Consider the following 19213-nt stretch of genomic DNA (forward strand, 5'->3'; position numbering starts at 1 on the left):
AAGGCTGAGTGCTGAGTCGGTGATGCAACGCGGCCAGCGCTTCAGGGGGGCCAGAACCAGGACCGGAACAGCGACCGGACCGGGGGGGGGAGGGGAACGCTTGGTCGGGACCGCGACGGGGTGGAGGAGTGAGGCTGCTAACGAGCGACGGTGGTTGAAGGCGAGGAGTGTGTAAGAAGAGGAGCAAGCTGCGGGCTGTGCTGTAGGTAGGTGGTAGATGGAGTTGGGCGGGCGTGGAGGAGGAGGAGGGGAGCGGGAGGTGTTGGCAAGGTGTGGATGGATGGATGGGTGGGTGTGTTAGAAACAGAGGAGTGAAGGGAAACATGTAGTTAGAGGTCAAGGACACAGGTAATCCCATTTCATCAGCATCAGCATCAGCATCAGCTTCCGCTAAAATTGATTCCGTCTCTCGGGCAGCGTTTGCACCCGAAAACCACATCAGCTTATACCTGGCCAGCCGAGTCTGGTGGTGGTGGTGGTGGTGGTGGTGGAGGTGCTTGGCCCCAAACCTCTTCCCCGTGTGCTTGCTCAGTCAGAGCTTCATCAGACTCCCAACGTCAACACCCAGGCCTGTCCGCTCTGCATGTCCTTGTCGTCGTCGTCCATCCGACATCATCATGCGTGCCACCACATACGCAGCCCTCGCCCTCGCCCTCGCCCTCGACTCGCTCGCTCTCGCCAATCCTCATCACCATGATCGCTATGCCTACTCGCTCCTCGAACCCCGCGACGCCCGCCCACCATGGCGCAAACTGTCCGATTTCGTCATCCAGTCGCTCTGGCGCACCTCGGAGCCGCTCAACACTGGCACCCCATCCAAGCCGTCAAAGGGTCGAGTCGCTCCCCCGCCCAAGGTCCTGGCACGCTACGGTGAGGACATGGTGCTTAGATTCAACCTAACGACCGAGTACGAGGCCCGGAAGCTTGCTGATGCCTCGGCGACCCTGTTTCTCGATGTGTGGGAGTTCAATGATAATTGGGTCGACATTCGCGTTGCCAAGGACGTTGTGAGTCGAGTCCGCCAGCGCCCGTCGCTCGTTGCGCGTTTCCTGCTCATGCAATTGGAATTCTTCAGGTGCCTTCGTTGCTCGGACTGCTTCCGTCCACTCTCCGAGACGCTCATGCCCCATTGATGCGCGATCACGACCTCGCCCAAGCAATTTACGACTCTTACCCTGCAACCGACCCTTCCGCCATCCCCTCGCGCGAGCCCTTTTCCCACGAGGTCCGCTCCACCCAGAATGCCCAGACCAATCTCTTTTTCCGCGACTACCAGCCGCTTTCCGTCATTACCCCTTGGATGAAGCTGATGGAATCGCTCTTCACCACCCATGTGCGTCTCATCAACGTTGGCATAACCTACGAAGGCCGTGACATCCCAGCGCTGCGCGTTGGCGTCCACCCCACCCACAAGGACATTTCTAGCAATGCGGCCCCGCGCAAAACAATTCTCGTCTCTGGCGGCATCCACGCTCGGGAATGGATCAGCACCACGACGGTCAATTATCTGGCCTACAGCCTAATCACCAGCTACGGGAAGTCGTCCTTGACGACTGCTCTCCTCGAAGGGTACGATTGGATCTTCGTCCCGACGCTGAACCCAGACGGCTATGTCTACACCTGGGAGACAGACCGCCTCTGGAGAAAGAACCGTCAAATGACATCTCTTCGCTTTTGCCGCGGAATCGACCTCGACCGCACGTACCCGTTTCACTGGGACGCAGATGCTACCCGTGGAAACCCATGCTCCGAGTCATATGCTGGAGATACGCCTTTCGAGGGTGTCGAGTCAAAGCGTTTCGCTGAATGGGCCAAAAACCAGACCGCGAACAATAACGTCGAATTCGTTGCGTTCTTGGATCTGCACTCTTATTCGCAGCAAGTATTGTACCCGTACAGTTACTCATGTGACGCCCTGCCACCAACTCTCGAAAACCTCGAGGAAGTTGGCATGGGCCTCGCCAAGGCCATTCGCATCAGCAAGACTGGGCACGTGTACAAATCCGAGTCCGCGTGTCGGGGCAACGTAGTCGCAGCGACGACGTCAAACGGCGCGCCATCGGTATTGCCGCGCATTGAAACGGGTGGTGGCGCGGCGCTCGACTACTTTTACCATGAGCTCGGCGTGCGCTACAGCTACCAGATTAAGCTGCGGGACACGGGGAGCTATGGCTTCCTGCTGCCCAAGGAGCACATTGTGCCCACTGGCAAGGAGATTCTCGATGCCGTTCTCTACCTCGGTCGCTTCTTCTTGGGCGAGCTGGGCCTGCAGTCTGATGACGGCGAATCAGCCGCGACGCCGCCGCCGCAAAAAGAGGGCATCGCGCAGACGGGCCCGACGCTAGCCAAGGTCAGCACGATAGAGGAGCTTGACGTTGAGGGCCCGTTGGATTGGGGATTCGAGACCAGGACGGCGGAGGATCAAGAAGACGCCGACAACAAGGACGACGACGACAACGACGACGACGACGACGCAGACGACGCAGACGATGACGTCGTCCGCAAGGAAGAGGAAGATGAAGATGCCGACGAGGACGCCGCCGGCGCGTGGGAGCTTAGGCGCAGAAGGCGCCGGTAAGGTAAGCAAGCATACGACGTAAACGACACGGAGGGAAAAAACGCATACGCAAAACAAAAAGCACGCAACTGATTCGCTCGCCCTGTGGTTGGAGAGGTTTTTTTTTTTTTTTTTTTTTTTTTTTTTCCTTCTTTTCCGCCCATCGACTGTCTGCCTTTCAGACGTGCCTGCGGGCCTTGGCGCCCAATTCTTGCGCTTCATATTGCTGTCGACACGCGGTTTCGAAATGGAGGAGCGCGCTTGGTGAGTGCGTCTGGCACGCAGCCACCTGACATCACGCCATGCGTGTAAGTCAGTCGCTCAGCCAGCACCCTTCGTTTGACTGGACCGGCCTTGTCGCTTCATCTTTGACGCATGTTGTCAACCAATGCTCCTCCCTTCTTTGGATCTTTATTTGAGCGAGTCAGCAAGCGAGCAAGCCAGCGAGCGTGGCAATGAAGCGGATTGAGGGACGTGAACTTGGATGATGACGATGATGATGCTGCTCTCGCTGACGGTTTCCTTTTTCTTGCCCATAATGCCCCCGTGCGAGCCGAACAGAGCTTCTTTTTTATTGGCGTTGTCGGATTTCGTTTTGTATCGTCTATTCATTTGGACTAGGCTGCGCTGCGTTGCATTGCGTTGCAATGGGAATCTGCTTTGGAGGCACTTCTCTATTCTGCTCTGCTTTGATTCGGCGGCATGCTTTTTGGCCTTCTGATGCTTTTACAACATTATACCAAATGATGGAACGAACGAGCGAACAAACGAACGGATGATAGGTGGCTGTGCTTGAATGATTGATAGATTGATGTGCTGCGCTTGGTCTGGGTTGTTCAGTTGAGAGTAGGGATAGTGGCGTTGGTGCGTCAGTGGAGCTCCACTTCGGTTTCGTGTCTCCTTCATTTCCTCTGATTATCTATTGTTTCGTTGTTTCTTCGTCGCTTCGCCCTAATCCCTACACGAACATAATTTTTCACTTGTGCTCGGTCCTCGCTTTATATAAATCGTGCGAATCAAGTCATTGCTGTCACGTCGGTCAGTCAGTCACGTCTTTTGCGGTGGATTTGAGGTATTCCATCTGCCATCTCCGTAGTTAGCTACACGCACAGCCAGGACCTCCATTCCTTTCACATTTTCATCTTGAGTCTGCAGTCACTCTCTGTACTCTCCTCGTCGTCGTCGTCGTCGTCGTCCCCGTCCCCCCTCCCCGGGATTTTCCAAAGCGAACACGTCCATGACCTACTCTGAGAACCCTGTACCATTCCATCCGCAAAACCAGAAACATGACATTACACGCTTCCCTACCCTTCACCATCACAATCACCTGCCATCCACGCTCACTCACCCACCCAGTCATCCATCCCAAAGCTCCGCTCCAAACCGAGCCAGCTCGCAAGAACAGACGGACGGGCGGGGGTTGAGCCGCACCTCTCTTCAACTCACCCACACGTCTTGGTTATGGGTTCCCAAAACACCAACGCATCCGCTCTCCTGCAAATTCTTCATCAGCGCATCGCAGCGCAGCAACAGTCAGCGGCTGCTTACCTCCATCCATCCCATCCGCCACAGCAGGTGGTGGCGGTAGTGGCTGTTTACGGTTGCTGATGGCGGCGGTGTGGCGTGGCGTGGCGTGGCGGCTTGTGTGGATGGAGGAACGGTGGTGGTGGTGGTGGTGGTGGTGGTGGTGGCGAGGTGGGCGTCAGGGGCGTCGGAGGAGGCGTCAGGGTCCATGGTGGATGGATGATGTGGGTGGGTGGAGCAGGACAGTGGGGGAGGGGGGTGAGGTGAGGGAAACGGGAACTATGCGCTCGTGCTCGTGTTGTCTGCGGCGGTTGGTGGTGGACTCGTTGTTGGGGTGGAAAGATAGAAAGATGGATAGAAAAATAGATATAGCAATATCTGCATTCTTTCAGTTTAATCTGGTCTGATATGGTCTGATCTAAAACTCCCTCTGCAAAGAGGGCTGCCTCTTGCGTCCTGAACTGTCTGTCTGTCTGTCTGTGTCTGGCCCGAGTACTCCATTCATCGCTGGCCGGAGCAATCTGGTATCTCTTTTTCGGCTGCCTCTCTGCCTGTCTGGCCGTCCGTCCGTCTGGTATCTCTAAACCGCCTTTCTCGCTCGGTCGTCTGCAGCTGCCTGGCTGCGTGGCCGACCGACTGGCCGCAAATAAAAACAAAATCGTGGAAGCGTGGGAACGTTGATGCTCGTGCTCGTGCTCGTGCTCGATCTGTCGTGACAAATTCGGACGGGTGGGTTGATGAGAAAAGAGAGGTGAAGGAGGGATGAAAGAGGACGACCGAACAAAAGTGCTTTCTAGAAAAGGAACGAAGAAGCGAACGCAAAGATGGTAAACACCCAGTCTTGATTGAGCCTGCTCAATGAAAGATCTGGTGATTCGAATCGAAAGGGGTTGGAGAGAGCCAGCTACTCCATCCATGCTGTTTACAGCGTGCACAGCACAGCCGCCGCAAAGGTACCTATGTAAGGTACAGGTAGGTATCAGGTATTCCTCAGGGATAGCTGTACCTGACGTTGGCGCTCCTAACCTTTTCGGGTCCCGACGATGCTACTGCCAACTCGGCCGCCGCCGCCGCCGCCGCCGCTACCGCTACGCCCGGCACCGGGAAGAGCTTGGGCATCCCGGGAGCAGCAGTCGGCGACGAAGCAGTGGGGCTAGTCGTCGCCGTGGTCGATGCCGATCCGGCGGCGTCAGAGGCAGCAGCGTCGTCAGGGTCCGGTTTGGACGTTTCAGTCGCATTGGCGGCGGCGTTGGTGTTGGTCGTCGTGATGCGCGTCATGGGGGCGATGGCAGCGCTGCCGTGACCGCACTGCTGGCACGTCCCGCAGCGCAGACTGCATTCGCGGTCGCCGCCGTTGGTGCCGCAGGAGCAGGACAGTGATTGTCGGCGGATTCGCGTGCCGCATGCGTGCCGGATCGTGTTGTAGCACATGGTCGGTTGCTGCTGGCAGATTTGTCGTCGTCTCCTGGAGGACCTGCCTTGGGAGGGGAGGCCACTATGATGGCGAGAGAGCGCGTGTGGTGAGCGGGTTCGTGGGGGCCTCTGGTGTCTTGGGTTTGGTGTGGGCTCTGGAAACACGCCTGATACAGCACAGCGCATCAGCACGGAGCTGTCGATGGACTTGACAGGCACCTACGCTGCTGGGATGTCTGATAGGGCTGAGTAGGAGGTGAAGTAGCGTCTGACGCGTCGAAGAGGGTCGGCAGAAATTTGGGGGTCTTTTTGACTTTTTGACCTGTGACTTTTCGTTCTTGTGGGTGTTAGAAGAAAAAAAAGGACGCAGAAGGGGAAATAAATGTAGACATGAAGGTCATGCATGTACTTTTGGCTGACCAGGTCATCCAAGAAGGGGTAATAGGAGAATCCTGCCGACCCAACTGAAACATTCCAAGCGCTGTAGAAGGTCAAAGGGCCCAGATTGCTCGGTCCAGCTTCAATCCACACCATGTTTGCGCTCGGCCTTGTCCAAGTATATTCACTCACCTAGTCACAGCCAGAATGGCCGCACATGAAACGCCATTGTAAATTTCCAGGGGGAACGCTGAGAATGTGCGTGCTTGTACAACTTGCGGACTCCAAACACCGGGCCCGTTGGCAAGGCCACACAGCGAAATCCCCGTGCTCTTCCCACCACCCCAGAATGTATGTCTATGCCTATGCCTAGCCTATGCCTATGCCTATGCCTATACCTACCTCGACCCCTCTGTCTTCCAGCATGTGAAACCGGCACAAGCTCGTCCGTTCTGTACATGACCTGATTGTACGTCCGGGCCGTTCTGGCCAGCCCGCGAGCTACGGCATTCCAGGAACTCTAGTGACTGTCAGCGAGGGCCCCCCGTTTCCTTGCTGTTTTGAGCTTGGCTGCGTCGAGGCCACGACGACTGCCCTCACTCCTTACAGCTAGAAAGGCCACGTCCACGTCGCCACTGTCGTCGTCGTCGCCGTCGTCCCCACTCTGCTCGCAGGCCGGGCGGTTGGAAAGCAAGCTTGGCTGGTTACCTGGCACGGCCCTCGGTCTGCTTAGCCATGGTCGACTTCCGGTGCCGTGTCGCCGTGGCTATTGGAAGCTTTGGTCCTGTGGTTGGAGTAGGAGTACGTACGCAACGCAACCAACAGCAGGTATTAGCGTTGCACAACGTCCTCGGCCCAACGTGAGAGAAGTGCAGCTTCAGGTACCCATCCGATCGCTGCTCTTGTCCGTCATACTGTGTCGCTGTTGCTGACTCTTTTCCGACTGCTTCGAAGCGTCACCCTCTCGGTCGTCCACGTGGGTCGACCTTGTCGACGACTCAGGTCGGATTTTTCTGGTCCGGTCTTTTTTCACCACCTTCGTGTGCTCATTTCGACAATCTTTAGGGTGCGATGTGATGGATTCCATTTTCTGCCCTGCAGTTGCGCTGCTTCCTGGATTCTTCTTTCTGTCACGCGGGAATAGCCTTGTGATTAAACAGCCTCGGTGTGCGTAGATTCTTTTTTTCATTCCGGTGCGATAGCGCAATCCGCCAAATGTGACGATCCATGAGCTCACAGCATTAGGTACTATTTCAGGTCAAGGAGCGGGGGAAAGCGCGGCCGTGAGGCGAGAGAAATCGATGTTGTTGGGTGTAGAGATCGAAGATGTCGCGACATCGCAAGAAAGCGGGATGCCGTCTCCACATCCATCCCACAGACCTCGACACGGGTCGCGTTGGCGCGGCATGGTAAACCCTACTCCCGCTTTCTCACTATGATATAGTTTAGGCTCGTATTGACATTTCCGTGGACATTTGGGTGACTGTCACGTTCGTTTCAAGTTGCATTCCCGACCTCTCCACTTCTTCTCCAATCACAAGAATAGGTATCGGGCATCCCATGAAAACTATCCAATGGCGTCATCAAATACTCTCTTCCCAGGCGTTCGCTCTTGGTCACGGGGAGCTGCGGGATCCGGCAAGTCCCGCTTCAACTCTTTCTACCGTGTAGGCGTCTCATGGTCAACCTCCAGGCATTGGCGACGCGACCGCGCACGCCTTCGCGGGACAGCAGGTTGCACGAGTATCGCCCTCACTGACATCAACCCCAAAACTCTCGAAAGCACCCAAAAGTCCGTCGAGAAAAAGTACCCCGAGTCCCAGATCTTCGCCCTGGCCGGCGACATCAGCTCGTCCCCAATTTGTCGACGACTTCATTGTACAAGTCGTGCAGAAATTTGGGCGTCTCGACTACTGCGTTAACTGCGCGGGGCGTCCTCGGACCCGCAAAAACACCACTACGACGTCGATTGACGAATTTGATCGCGTCAATGCTGTCAACTATCGCGGCTGTTGGTTGACGAGCAGAGCCCAGCTTAAGACGATGGTGGGCCAAGACACGTTGGCCAGTCACGATGGCTTGAGGCCGGCGCAGCGAGGCGCCATTGTCAACATTGCTAGCCAGCTGGGCATTGTGGGACGACCAAACGCTTGTAAGTGCTGAAAGAAACTGTCTGCCAAATGCTTTCCAAGGGGATGCTTACCGTCTTCGAGCGGCGTACTGCGCGTCCAAAGCTGCTGTCATAGGACTGACGCGCTCTGATGCAATTGATTACTCCGCGCACGGAATCAGAGTCAATTGCATCTGCCCTGGAGTTATCGAAACTCCATTCATCATGACCAAGAAAGAGGACAAGGAAGCCATCTTGCCATTTGCCAATATCGCACCTATGAAGCGGATGGGTCAGCCGTACGAGGTGGCCGATGCGGCCCTGTTTTTGTGCTCGACCAAGGCGAGTTTTGTGCAGGGCCACGCCATGACTGTTGACGGAGGGTAAGTCCTGCGCAAGATGAGAATATGGGACGGAACTAATCATGAGATCAGGTATGTGATCAATTGAGTGGAGAGTGTGTCCTTTGTTTCCCGTTACAGTCAATCCGTTGCAACCCCAAGTCCGGATGGAAAACAACTTGGACTGCCTCTTTTTTTTTTTTTTTTTTTTTTTTTTTGTCCTTCTCTTCCTGAATGCTTTTTGTTTCGTTGCTTCAGCGTCTCCGACGCCCAGGTGTTATCAAATCCCAGAACTTTTTCAGAACCGAATCGAACAACCGAAGCGGGAACATCAAGTGCAGTCTGGTTCCAAAAACTCCTTCTATGTCTCGCGGAGACGCCAGTACCGTCCGCTCTGGAACTCCTCGCCAGCTTGGATGACCGTCGAGGAGTCCTTCTCGTGTTCCGGAAGGTGCTTGACGACGAAGACGACCGAGCCTCGCTTGCGCGACCTGGTCTTGTACAAGAGATAGAAGTGCAATTGTTCCACGAAGGTGTACATTAGAAGGCCGTTCTCAACTGGAACCTCCGCGTCGTAGACCTCGATGGTCTTGAAGTGGTTCATGGGCAGGCGGCGGATGGCGGCCATCCAGCGCCTGTAGTACGCCTGCTTGGGGTTTTTCACGGCCTTGAATTTCTCGAGCTTTTCTCATGTGCTCGCGCACAAGCTTCTCGTAGCCTGGCGGGGGAGAGCGCAAGAAGGACTCGCAGTTGATGGAGAGGGTAATGGAGTCCATCTCGGGGCGATTCTCCAACCCCAACAAGTGCTCGAGCTCCGCCAAATCCATCCAACGGTTCTTCAGCCACTCCCTCTCCACGTACATCATGTCTTCGCGAATGGTCGAGCAAACGCAGAACAGCAGGCGCAGCTTGGCGTAAAACTTCTTTTCGTCGCCGGAGAGAATGCCCGTCTCCTTGAGCGCCTTCAACTTCGCCACGGGGTCTTCTGGAAGCCGAGCCATGGCGCTGGCCGTCATGCTGCCCATCTTGCAGACGCCGGCCGCCTCAACCAAGATCTTCTGCCTCAACTCGGCTGGGAGGTCCAAGAACGGAAAACTCTTGCTGTCATTGTCTTCGTTGTCAGTCTCGTTGTCGTTGTGAATGGGATGGGGCGCGGAGACGCGCAATTCCTCTGGCGAGGTTTGACTGTTTCCTGTCAGCTTTGCTCTCAGATTTTGACTTGAAGACTGAGTAGACTTGCCCCTCTGTCTCCCCACACGGCGATCTAGACGCCATGCTTCTTCTGCTGTGGCGCTTGTTGAAGTTGCGTCGGGCGTGAGGAAGGAAAAATCCATTTGGAGTGGATTCAATTATAAACACAGCGCGTCGGCAACTGTGTGGGACGGCGTAGGGGTCAGATCAAACTAGCTGTTTAAGAGCGTCGACAAAAGGTCCTGCATGGTGGTGGAGTAGTATCAAAACAGCTGAAGGGGCCGACACATCGACACAGTTAAAAACCATTGTGACCCCTGAGGACCATTGCGCTCTTGAAGGCCTTGACGGCTCTAATGTGCTCTCCTTTAGGCTCACGAGGTCCTCCAGTGTTAAGCTCCATGTTTTTAAGCTGTTAATAACGTTATAGCACATTTCAGCAAGGGTCATCACAGCTTCTACAGTAGTAGTTGATTTCCGCAGCTACTCTAACAGAATAATGCTTTTGTGCGAAAAGGACCCCTACTCGCTTTCACCTTAGTAGAGAGAGCCATGGCACACAAAACAGTAAGTCGGGGCGCAGTTAGAATCCTCGGTAGCATACGTAGGTAGGTATCTGTGAAGCTTTAAGGAAGACTAAAAGCGCGAATTTAAGCTACAATCCTTAAATTCTCATGACTATCTACGCCATGACCTTTATCACCCAGCCTTATTTTCTCTAACTTCTGCATAGCAAACGCCGCTCTTTATCCGCTTACTAAGATAGTCCCGGCAGTCTACACCTCCGACATAAAGTTAAGAATCCGTTAATGATTAAGACACTGCGCTTCGACTATATGAGACACATGCGTAGAGAAGCGCCTAGTACCAGCACGCCTAAGAGGCTAATAGAAGCCTTAACGTGGTCATGACTCGAATATATGAGGAAGCTACGTCTTTAATATTTAACTATTAGGGCAGCTGGTCTCCCTTAAGCGTTTCTCTTCGCGAAGATCTAAATTGTTAGCCTTTCTTCAATTCTTTACTTGTTTCCATTAACATTTCTGGATGCATTGCTGGCGTCATATATCCATCACTTATCACTTTTATAATTAGCTAAGTTGGTCGCCTCCATTCAGCGCGCACTGCGCATAACATACTTAATCATCTCTACTGCTGGCCATGGAGTAACATAAAAATCCGCTGGGTAAGTACCGAAGCCACTGGATCTGGTTAGGCATTATCCCGCTCCATTATGAGTCTGAAGTTAACGGCATCGAAGATAAGGGTAAGCTTCATACATAATACGACATGCTAGACCCTCCCATCACGGTGTCGCTAAACATATCAATGCAGTTCTGCAATCCACCACATTGGCGCTTAATTAACATGGCAAAGTCGCAGGCAACGAAGCCGAACTAAGAAAGGCACTTGAGCTGTACGGAGAAATGCTGCAGCACCGCGAGAGCCTTGCCGTAGACGAGTACCTTCGTCTCGTTCAGCGCATGAATGAGCTCACTGAGGAATATGAGTATCCGGATATTAAGTCGGAGTGTGTCGTGACGGAGAACGATGTTGACTATAACGATCCCTACGATGTAGATGATGAGGAAGAGCTTTACGAGGACGAAGGGGCGCCTTCAACCCGTTCCAACATCCCAAGCAGTGGTGGGGACTGCAAGAATTCAAGGACCAAGGGTAAGGGGGCAACTTCCGAGCACTCTGATTCCCCCAACTATTCTCCGGCAAAATACTTTCCTTAGGTGGAAGCCAAATTGGTGAACAGACTTATGGCCCCACCGACGGCTGGACAATTGATGTTCACCAAGATGGACCGTGTGGAGTACTTTGCAGGACCCGAGGGAGTGGTAGAGAAGCGGACGATGGAAACGATTCTTTACAAGAGGGGTTCTGTGGGGTGCTAAGCTTGACTTTGCGGTTCAATGCCGGTCGCATCAATAAGAATCTAGAAAGTGCAAGTCTTGAGGATTTTGCGTGTGCCAGAAATGCATCGTGATTGATTTGCTACAAAGCTCTTGTCAAACGGCACACATGTAGTCGAGTCTACCGCTTCCAGCCGTGGGGGAGTGGTTGTATGACGTTTGATGCAGCAACGGCGCACGAAGCTACCCCATAACTTTCCACGTGCAGGTGTCGAGTAGGAGGCTAGCGCTGACGGGGCTAACAATGCTGCTAAGGCGACGACGAGTGGATCGGTCGATGAGACAGGCAATTTTGATATGGCAGCGGGCTTGCATGAGCTGATGAAGGAAGAGGGGCCCGGTTTGCGGAGGAGGGCGTCGGGGGAGAGCGCAAACCGGAGCAATTGTTGGCTTGTTGAAGAGATGGATCAAAAAAATACAAGTGGATCCAAGGTGGTCAACAGTCAAAGAAGGCCGTGGTCAAAGGATGGGCGGGCGTGTTGAGCGTGTCAGGTGGTTGTCGACTCGGCCCGGCTGGCGATTATTAAGAGGGCCCGCCCTCAAATTCTCTTCCTTAGTACTTAACCACGACATCGACACCTCCTCGCCACCACCCCATCTGCCTTCACCATCTTCGCACGCCGCTGTCTCTTGCCCTCGTCAAGGCTTGCGACAACAAACTCCCGACAGCAAACATCGACTGCCCCAAACGCCCGCCAGGAGTCCAGCGCTCCTCTGAATCGCACCCGTCCGCCAACCTTTGCCTTAGGGACCCCCACAAAGCCACCAGAAGAATATCGACACAGCGGCTGTATATGTATTCGCCCCGTGACAACGCTTTCAGACAGGAACCTCCACCAAAGCTGCAACCATTTCGTGACATACGAAAGCCGTGTAGCGAATTCCACTCGACCAACGGCTAGCCCATCTCAACCGCGACAAGCTGCCACCATTCCGACCACCATTACCACCAAGCTCTACCCTCCAAAGACCTGCAACTGCATGTCTTTGTCGACTTCCACCAGTCCTCGCCATCCTCATACCACTCACCCCGCCTCCCGCTTCTTCCGCTAAGCCGTCTCTGACAACCCGCCGTCAAAATGGCCAACCTCAACGTCCGCCGCGATGTCACCGACCCCTTCTACCGCTACAAGATGGAGCGCCTGCAGTCCAAGATTGAGGGCAAGGGAAACGGCATCAAGACCGTCATTGTCAATTTGAGCAACGTCGCCCAGCAGCTGGCGCGTCCCCCTGCCTGTACGACTTCCCCTCAAGTTCTCACTATTCCAACATGCTGATTTTCCCTAGATGTTATTAAGTACTTTGGTTTCGAACTCGGTGCCCAGACCAACATCAACCCCACCGACGACCGCTGGATCATCAACGGCGCCCACGAAGCCTCCAAGCTCCAGGATTACCTGGACGGATTCATCCAGAGGTTCGTTCTTTGCAAGAAATGCAAGAACCCTGAAACCGAAGTCAATATTAAGGATGGCCGCATCATCCTCGACTGCAAGGCCTGTGGTCAACGCTCTGACGTCGACCTCGCCCTCAAGCTCAGCTCCTTCATCTTGAAAAACCAGCCCAAGAAGGGCAAGAAAGACAAGTCCACCAAGAAGGCGGAACGCAAGGCCAAGAAAGAGGCCGGGCGCAACGGCGACGGCGAGGATCACAGCGGCAGCAACGGAGACAGCGGCAATGACGATTCCCCCGAGAACGGCGACTACGAGGTTGACGCCGGCAGCGATGACGAGCTCACCCGCCGCATCAAGGCCGAGGCCAAGGACATTGATGTTGCCGAGCCCAAGGAGGTGCAGTGGTCTGTCGACACCTCCGAGGAGGCCGTCAAGGCTCGTGCCAAGGATCTCCCCGATGACCTCAAGCGTGCTCTCGTCATTGAGGGTGAAGAAGAGGGCGAAGATGGCCCTAGTGCCTACGATAAGCTGGGCACCTGGATCCAGCAGACGGCCGAAGAGAAGGGCGGCGTTTCCAAGCTCGAAGACGTTGAGATTTACCTCAAGGCCAAGGAACTGGGCGTGGAGACCAAGTACAAGACGCTCGCTGTCTTGGCCCAGACCATCTTCGACGACAACATCCTCAAGCAGATTGACGGACGCGCCGGCATGCTCAAGAAGATGATTACCTCGGACAAGCACGAAAAGGCTTTCCTTGGTGGTATCGAGCGCTTCGTCGGCATTGAGAAGCCCAACCTCATTCGCATCGTCTCGGCCATTCTCATGAAGCTCTATGACAATGACCTCATCGCGGAGGAGACGCTCAAGGCCTGGGGCCACAAGGCTAGCAAGAAGTACGTCGACCTTGCCACCAGCAGGAAGGTCCGCCAGTCGGCCGAGCAGTTCATCGAGTGGCTTGAGAATGCCGAGAGTGATGAGGAGTCGGACGACGAGTAATTTCGTCTTTGATTCGTTTTGAAAGTTGTTGCTTGAAGGACTGATGATCATGGGTGCAAAAGCCGTTTCTTTTTTTCAAGTTGCTAGGTGTGCTTTAATGGGCTGCTCTAACTCATCTCCTGTTCGGACTGCGCATAACTCCGCTCTTTACGTGTCTGCTGTTGGTGGAATTCCTATGGTAGCTTCTCGGTAGTCCAAATATCTCCTGTCCAAATCACAGATTGTGCTCCATGACGCGCATGTGAAGATGTACAAGACCTGCGTGCTCCCGTTGCTATGACTTGCATGAGGTTGCGGCTAACTCGCGAAACCTTCCCCGTGAAGTCGAGCTGTCGAGCTCGGACTATCGATAGTGCTTTGCGCTCACGACACCTGTGGGGTGGCGCCGTTCTTCTCCGCAACCACCTTTGCAACTGACAATGGATGTCTCTCAACGCAATGCCGCCGCTCTCCAAGGTTGGAACGTATGCCGCAAGATTGCTAGCATTTGCTAACGCCCAGCCAGAGCGCGTCATGAAGCTCGCCACGGCCCTTGTCAAGAGATTTGAGAACATTGTCGCTCTTGCTTCGGTACGGCTCTGACCTTGTGCCTTCATGCCAAACCCTGCCTACGAGACACTCTCTGACGGGACCCAATTGTACAGCCTGACGCCAAAGATTTCAACACCACCGCAAGCAAAAAGTTCCAGATGGAGGTTGAGACGGCCGCCTTGGTACGCGCATCACGCCCTCTGTGCTCACCCTGCAGATTCCGAGGAAGAAGATTGCGCACCTCACTTTGGAATAGCAAGCCATCGTCTATCAGAATGGGCCGAGCTGGATATTCAGAGGGCACTGGCTCACGCATTCTCAGATCCGCGCGACCGAAGACATCCTCACCCTGACTCGCCAAATGCAAGAGCTCTGGCTGTTCGGCCAGCTCAACACCGTCGACAATGACGGCAAAGCCAAGGAAATATCGCAGGTCGAGGAGGATGCGCGCGCCATTGCGGCGGCGGTGGAGCAGCTGGCCAAGGAGACGCTTTAGGCGTTGGCTCCAGCCTGGTGATGTGATGGCTGCGGCGTTTGGGGGATATTCATGATACCCAGGAACAACAGCAACAGGCTTGACAGTTGATGACGGAGACGAATTGAGACGAATGGATGGGCCAATTGACAAGATCTTTCCCCAGGCTCGCGAATCCGGATTCCGATACCACCGGCAACCATTTTTCCAACGAGCGGGTGCGGACGCGTCGTGCCAATTAACGCGTCTTCCGCACTTTTGCTCTTCCCTGCCATCACCACCACACCTCCAAACGCAGCACCAAACACCACAATGCCCGACGACGCAACCATGCCTCCACCATCGACCTCGCGCCTCCCACTGACGCTCATCGTCGCAACAACGCCCTCCCTCGGCATCGGCAAAAGCGGCGCCTTGCCATGGCCAATGCTCAAGAGAGAAATGGCCTACTTTGCCCGCGTAACCAAGCGCGTGCCCTCGTCGTCCACCACGAGCACTCCTAAGATATCCTCTTCTCCGCATACCCGCAACGCTGTCATCATGGGCCGCAAGACGTGGGACTCGATTCCGCCGCGCTTCCGGCCGCTCAAGGACAGGCTCAACGTCGTCATTTCGCGCTCGCCCGCGTCATCCATCGCCGGCATCGCCGACGCCGCGGCCAAAGGACACACCGTCGTCACAGCGCCCTCGCTCTCTGCAGCGCTCGAAAAGCTGGACGCGCTGTCTGCAGATCTGTCGGCCAAGGATGATAGTAATGATGCTGCGGCGGAACAGACGCTCGTGGGCGGCGAACCGCTCTCCGGGCTCGGCCGCGTCTTCGTGATTGGCGGCGCAGCGCTGTACAAGATGGCGCTCGAGACGCCGAATGCGCGGACGGTGCTGCTGACGCGGATTCAGCGCGATTGGGAGTGCGACACGTTTTTCCCGGTGGATGTGCAGAGCGAGGGGTGGACGCGGAAGAGCAATGCCGAGTTGAGTTGGTTTGTGGGGGAGCAGGTGCCGCAGGGGTTTGTGAGGGAGGTAATTAAGGCGAAAGAGGAGGGCGGGGAGGATGAGGTGGTGGAGTTTGAGTTTTGTCTTTTTGAGAGCGTCGGCGAGTGGTAGGAGGGCGAGTGGTTACAGGAAGGGTTGAATGGGTGGTATACCCCTACTGCGGCAGACTCCTTTCGTCTCTCCGATTCTCGAGCGTCAGACGTACTCCTACAATTCCAACCTTTCCCCCGCAGTCTCTTCTTTCGCAGTCGTCCCTTTCTGCTCCAGAATAAGTATCTGAGATTCCATTTGCTCTTCCTCTCTCTTTTCCTCATCCTATACCTGATCTTGAAAGTCACGCCGCTCTCCAAAAAAAAAAAAAAAAAGAAAAAAGAAAAAAGAGAAAAAAGAAAAAGAAGAAAAAATATCTTGCAAAATTTCGCACGTTTGCTTGCTTACCCTAGGAAGATATGGAGAGGAGAGATGCGGGAACGCTGCCTTTGGTCACTTCGTACTCTTCTTTGCGGTCTTTTCCCTGCGGCTGTCTAATCCATGGTTGCTTGTGTTTGTTTCTGTGCGCTTTTGGCGGGCAGTCTGATGGGCGCGCGGGCCTTGGTTTTGGGACGGTGGATGAGTGTCGCCGTCGCTGCTACTACTGTGATGGGGCTTGCGAGGACGCTGGATAGATGGATGGAAGGCGGTCTGGTCTAGCGGGTCGACGGGCGTGGTATAGGAACGGCGTCCGTGTCTCATGGACGACGATTCATGTACGGCCTGTGGCAGCACCAGACAGAGAGTCTGGCTACGGCGGGCGTTGCTGGTCGAAGACAGACACTGTAGGGTGCAGGCGTGACTGAGCTGGTATGTACGTTCGTTATAATTTCACTACACCCAGTGCAAAAGCGGGCGGGATGTGCTGATTTACGTGTCTTGTACTGTTCAAGTGGGAAAGGAGGGTCCTACATGCTCCAGCTCCAAGTGACCGACTACACGGCACACACGGAGAAAGGAAACACAAGATCGCACACGTATGATACAGTACAATGAAGGAGCCAGGGCGTGATAAGCTTGTATGTGAGTATGTACAGTACCGCCGACGAGTGAATCTGGCAACGACACGGACGGACACGGACGAGAGCAGAGACGATGTGGTGTCTTGAAATCTGAATTTTGCATGCAAAGCTAACAAACCCTCTGAGCTAGCTAGCTAGCTATCGGTGGGAGTGGGGAGTGGATATCGTGGTGGTGGTGTTCGCGGCAAGGCAGAATAAAGCGCCTCATGCCGGGCGGTAAGTGTCTGGTACAGGTGCAGGGCAGAAAGCGCTGGTCGTCCGATTGCTTGAGGGAAGTTCAACCGATTTTTGGAAAGTCTGGGGGCAGGTTAGAGGTGTGTGCGTTGAGAGGAGAGGTCTTGAGCTGGACAGGACTGTCTTCAACGCTTCAATTCGCGTAAGAGAAGGTGGGAGACTGACGGACTGGCTGACTGACAAGCTGCTGGATTGCTGCGGTCTGTTCATACAAGGAGGCTGTTGGCTTGTGAGCCTTGAACGCATTGAGTGTTGGGGCTTATGAGTCAACTGACCTTTCGCCATGTCCTTCAATCCACGTAAGAGAAAGACGAAGATCGACCGACAGACTGCTAGATTTGCTGCGGTCCTTCATACAGGCGTCGGGAAGACTGTTGGCTTGTCAGTCTTGAAGTCATTGAGTGTTGGGACGCACGAGTCGACTCACCTTTCGCCATGTCCTTCAATTCACGTAAGAGAAGGAGGAAGGCCGATCGACAGACTGCTAGATTTGCCGTGGTCCATTCATACAAACGCTGGGAAGGCTGTTTGCTCGTCAGTCGCGTCCGAAGTGAAGAGGCATGTGAGTTGACTGACCTTTGACGACGTCCTTCAATTCACGTAAGAGAAGGAGCAAGACCAACACACTGACTGACTGATGATCTGGCCGTCCGGTATCCTGAGGTCGTTCATTCAATCGCCGGAAAACGCTGAAGAACGATTAGCCTTTGACTTATTCATGGGACAGATAAGCAATCAGACTAACCTTTCGCCATGCCGTCCTCAACCCTTCAATTCACATAAGAGAAGGGAAAAGACCGACAAGCAGGCGACTCCAAACGGGGACGGACGCCACATCTAACCGTCGGCGGGCAAGAGGGTGCAGCAATGCTCGTAGCAGCGGCGATGCATGCAAGAGAGGTTGGAGCACACGTGGTTCTCGTAGTGCGTCTTGCAGCCGCAGTGACAGCACTGCCAGCGCTTGAACTCGTGGAGCCACATGCCGAACGGGCCGATGGTCTTGATGGGCCGCATGTACATGGCGTGGCGCGGGTGCTGGACCACGTCGTCGTCGTTGTAGTCGGCGTCGACGTGTTGCTGGCGCTGGGGAGGCTGAGGCGATGGCGCGTTGATGTAGCTCGACATGTCGGCTTCGGCGGCGCTGTGCTGCTCGCTGGTGTCGTCCTCGTTGTCGCCCATGCTGAGGTTGGCCAGCTGCTGGACGGGCGCAAAGTCGCGGCTCGAGACGCCGCCGGGAGACGTGTTGGTGGTGGTGGTGGTGGGCAGCGGCGCCGACAACATGGCCGACACGATGGTGGAGAGGGTTGGGTCTCGCGGACCCTGGTCCAGAGCAGCGCGTGCCTCACGAATGAGGTCTTCTTGGCTGGGCGGCGGCGGCGGCGCGGTCTGGGAGCGCTCATCGGCGCTCTTCTCCTTGGTCGTCGACCTCCTCTGAAGCCGACGGGCGGTGGCGCGAGCCAGAGTTCCCCGGATCGTGTCGGCCAGACCCGACGACGACGAGGAGGACGACGACCGGCTGGAGGACAGCTCGGCCGGGGCGCTGGTGCTGCGACGCATTTCTGCGTCTGCGTCTGCTTGCTCCGGAGAGCTCGCAGGAGAGGACGAGGGAGAGTGTGAGGGAGGCGGCGGCGGCGGCTGGTCGATCCGCTCGTGAGGGAGCAGAGGTGCTTCGTCGTCGTCTTCCTCGAGATTGAGTTGCGAGGAAGAAGGTGACGGAGGCCCCGTCTCCGTCTTCTTAAGCTCAGGGCTTGACGCCGAGAGCGGCACACCCTGATGATGTCGTTAATGAGCGTCCTTGGGTCGGCGCAGTCCTAGAGCTTCCGGAGCCTTCTTACCTGCTCCTTCGCGGCGGCCGGCGCAGCCATCGTGACGCGAGGTTCTATCAGTGTTACCTGTGTTCTCGTTAGCATCTAAACGCGTCAATCACTGTGGAGAAACTCACTTGTGCGGCCCAGGTCTAGGGTAGGACTTTGTTACCTTGGTTCTTTGAGAAGAGGTCAGTTCTCACGAAAAGACAAACACTTGAAGGTGAAAGACTGACGTGGAAAGAGGCAAACGAACGAAGGCTCCCAAAGCGCGACAGCTAACCAAATGATTCAAGA

At 55.1% G+C, this 19213-nt stretch overlaps 9 protein-coding genes across 9 annotated transcripts; 6 read left to right on the forward strand and 3 right to left on the reverse strand.

Annotated features, from left to right (window-relative positions):
* Nucleotides 1-467: 467 nt before the first annotated feature.
* On the forward strand, nucleotides 468-2704 carry IWZ02DRAFT_454997 (uncharacterized protein). Its single transcript, XM_066767758.1, has 2 exons — nucleotides 468-1007; nucleotides 1076-2704. Exons 1-2 carry the CDS (start codon nucleotides 618-620, stop codon nucleotides 2576-2578), a joined length of 1893 nt encoding a protein of 630 aa, XP_066621939.1. The 5' UTR covers nucleotides 468-617; the 3' UTR covers nucleotides 2579-2704.
* On the forward strand, nucleotides 2584-3720 carry IWZ02DRAFT_454999 (uncharacterized protein). Its single transcript, XM_066767759.1, has one exon. The coding sequence runs from the start codon at nucleotides 3042-3044 to the stop codon at nucleotides 3276-3278; it is 237 nt and encodes a 78-aa protein (XP_066621940.1). The 5' UTR covers nucleotides 2584-3041; the 3' UTR covers nucleotides 3279-3720.
* A 1351-nt stretch (nucleotides 3721-5071) lies between these two features.
* IWZ02DRAFT_521558 (uncharacterized protein) lies at nucleotides 5072-5846 on the reverse strand (the record flags this gene model as incomplete). Its single annotated transcript, XM_066770792.1, has 1 exon — nucleotides 5072-5846. The coding sequence occupies exon 1, from the start codon at nucleotides 5678-5680 to the stop codon at nucleotides 5072-5074; it is 609 nt and encodes a 202-aa protein (XP_066621941.1). The 5' UTR covers nucleotides 5681-5846.
* A 1408-nt stretch (nucleotides 5847-7254) lies between these two features.
* On the forward strand, nucleotides 7255-8655 carry IWZ02DRAFT_301493 (oxidoreductase). Its single transcript, XM_066763941.1, has 4 exons — nucleotides 7255-7510; nucleotides 7566-8024; nucleotides 8086-8365; nucleotides 8417-8655. Exons 1-4 carry the CDS (start codon nucleotides 7447-7449, stop codon nucleotides 8430-8432), a joined length of 819 nt encoding a protein of 272 aa, XP_066621942.1. The 5' UTR covers nucleotides 7255-7446; the 3' UTR covers nucleotides 8433-8655.
* Nucleotides 8656-8684: 29 nt separating this feature from the next.
* On the reverse strand, nucleotides 8685-9657 carry IWZ02DRAFT_491662 (uncharacterized protein; the record flags this gene model as incomplete). Its single annotated transcript, XM_066769764.1, has 2 exons — nucleotides 8685-8969; nucleotides 9028-9657. The coding sequence occupies 2 exons, from the start codon at nucleotides 9655-9657 to the stop codon at nucleotides 8685-8687; spliced, it is 915 nt and encodes a 304-aa protein (XP_066621943.1).
* A 2858-nt stretch (nucleotides 9658-12515) lies between these two features.
* Nucleotides 12516-13826, forward strand: IWZ02DRAFT_379440 (domain found in IF2B/IF5-domain-containing protein; the record flags this gene model as incomplete). The annotated part of the gene is made up of 2 exons (XM_066765042.1): nucleotides 12516-12672; nucleotides 12724-13826. 2 exons carry the CDS (start codon nucleotides 12516-12518, stop codon nucleotides 13824-13826), a joined length of 1260 nt encoding a protein of 419 aa, XP_066621944.1.
* A 438-nt stretch (nucleotides 13827-14264) lies between these two features.
* IWZ02DRAFT_491665 (surfeit locus protein 5 subunit 22 of mediator complex-domain-containing protein) lies at nucleotides 14265-14853 on the forward strand (the record flags this gene model as incomplete). Its single annotated transcript, XM_066769765.1, has 3 exons — nucleotides 14265-14396; nucleotides 14471-14539; nucleotides 14680-14853. The coding sequence occupies 3 exons, from the start codon at nucleotides 14265-14267 to the stop codon at nucleotides 14851-14853; spliced, it is 375 nt and encodes a 124-aa protein (XP_066621945.1).
* Nucleotides 14854-15162: 309 nt separating this feature from the next.
* On the forward strand, nucleotides 15163-15936 carry IWZ02DRAFT_379992 (dihydrofolate reductase; the record flags this gene model as incomplete). The annotated part of the gene is made up of 1 exon (XM_066765078.1): nucleotides 15163-15936. One exon carries the CDS (start codon nucleotides 15163-15165, stop codon nucleotides 15934-15936), a length of 774 nt encoding a protein of 257 aa, XP_066621946.1.
* Nucleotides 15937-17948: 2012 nt separating this feature from the next.
* On the reverse strand, nucleotides 17949-18976 carry IWZ02DRAFT_521564 (uncharacterized protein; the record flags this gene model as incomplete). The annotated part of the gene is made up of 2 exons (XM_066770793.1): nucleotides 17949-18881; nucleotides 18947-18976. 2 exons carry the CDS (start codon nucleotides 18974-18976, stop codon nucleotides 17949-17951), a joined length of 963 nt encoding a protein of 320 aa, XP_066621947.1.
* Nucleotides 18977-19213: the final 237 nt, after the last annotated feature.

The sequence above is a fragment of the Phyllosticta citriasiana genome (assembly GCF_038021145.1).
Source record: "Phyllosticta citriasiana strain CBS 120426 chromosome Unknown IWZ02scaffold_8, whole genome shotgun sequence".
Taxonomy (NCBI): domain Eukaryota; kingdom Fungi; phylum Ascomycota; class Dothideomycetes; order Botryosphaeriales; family Phyllostictaceae; genus Phyllosticta; species Phyllosticta citriasiana.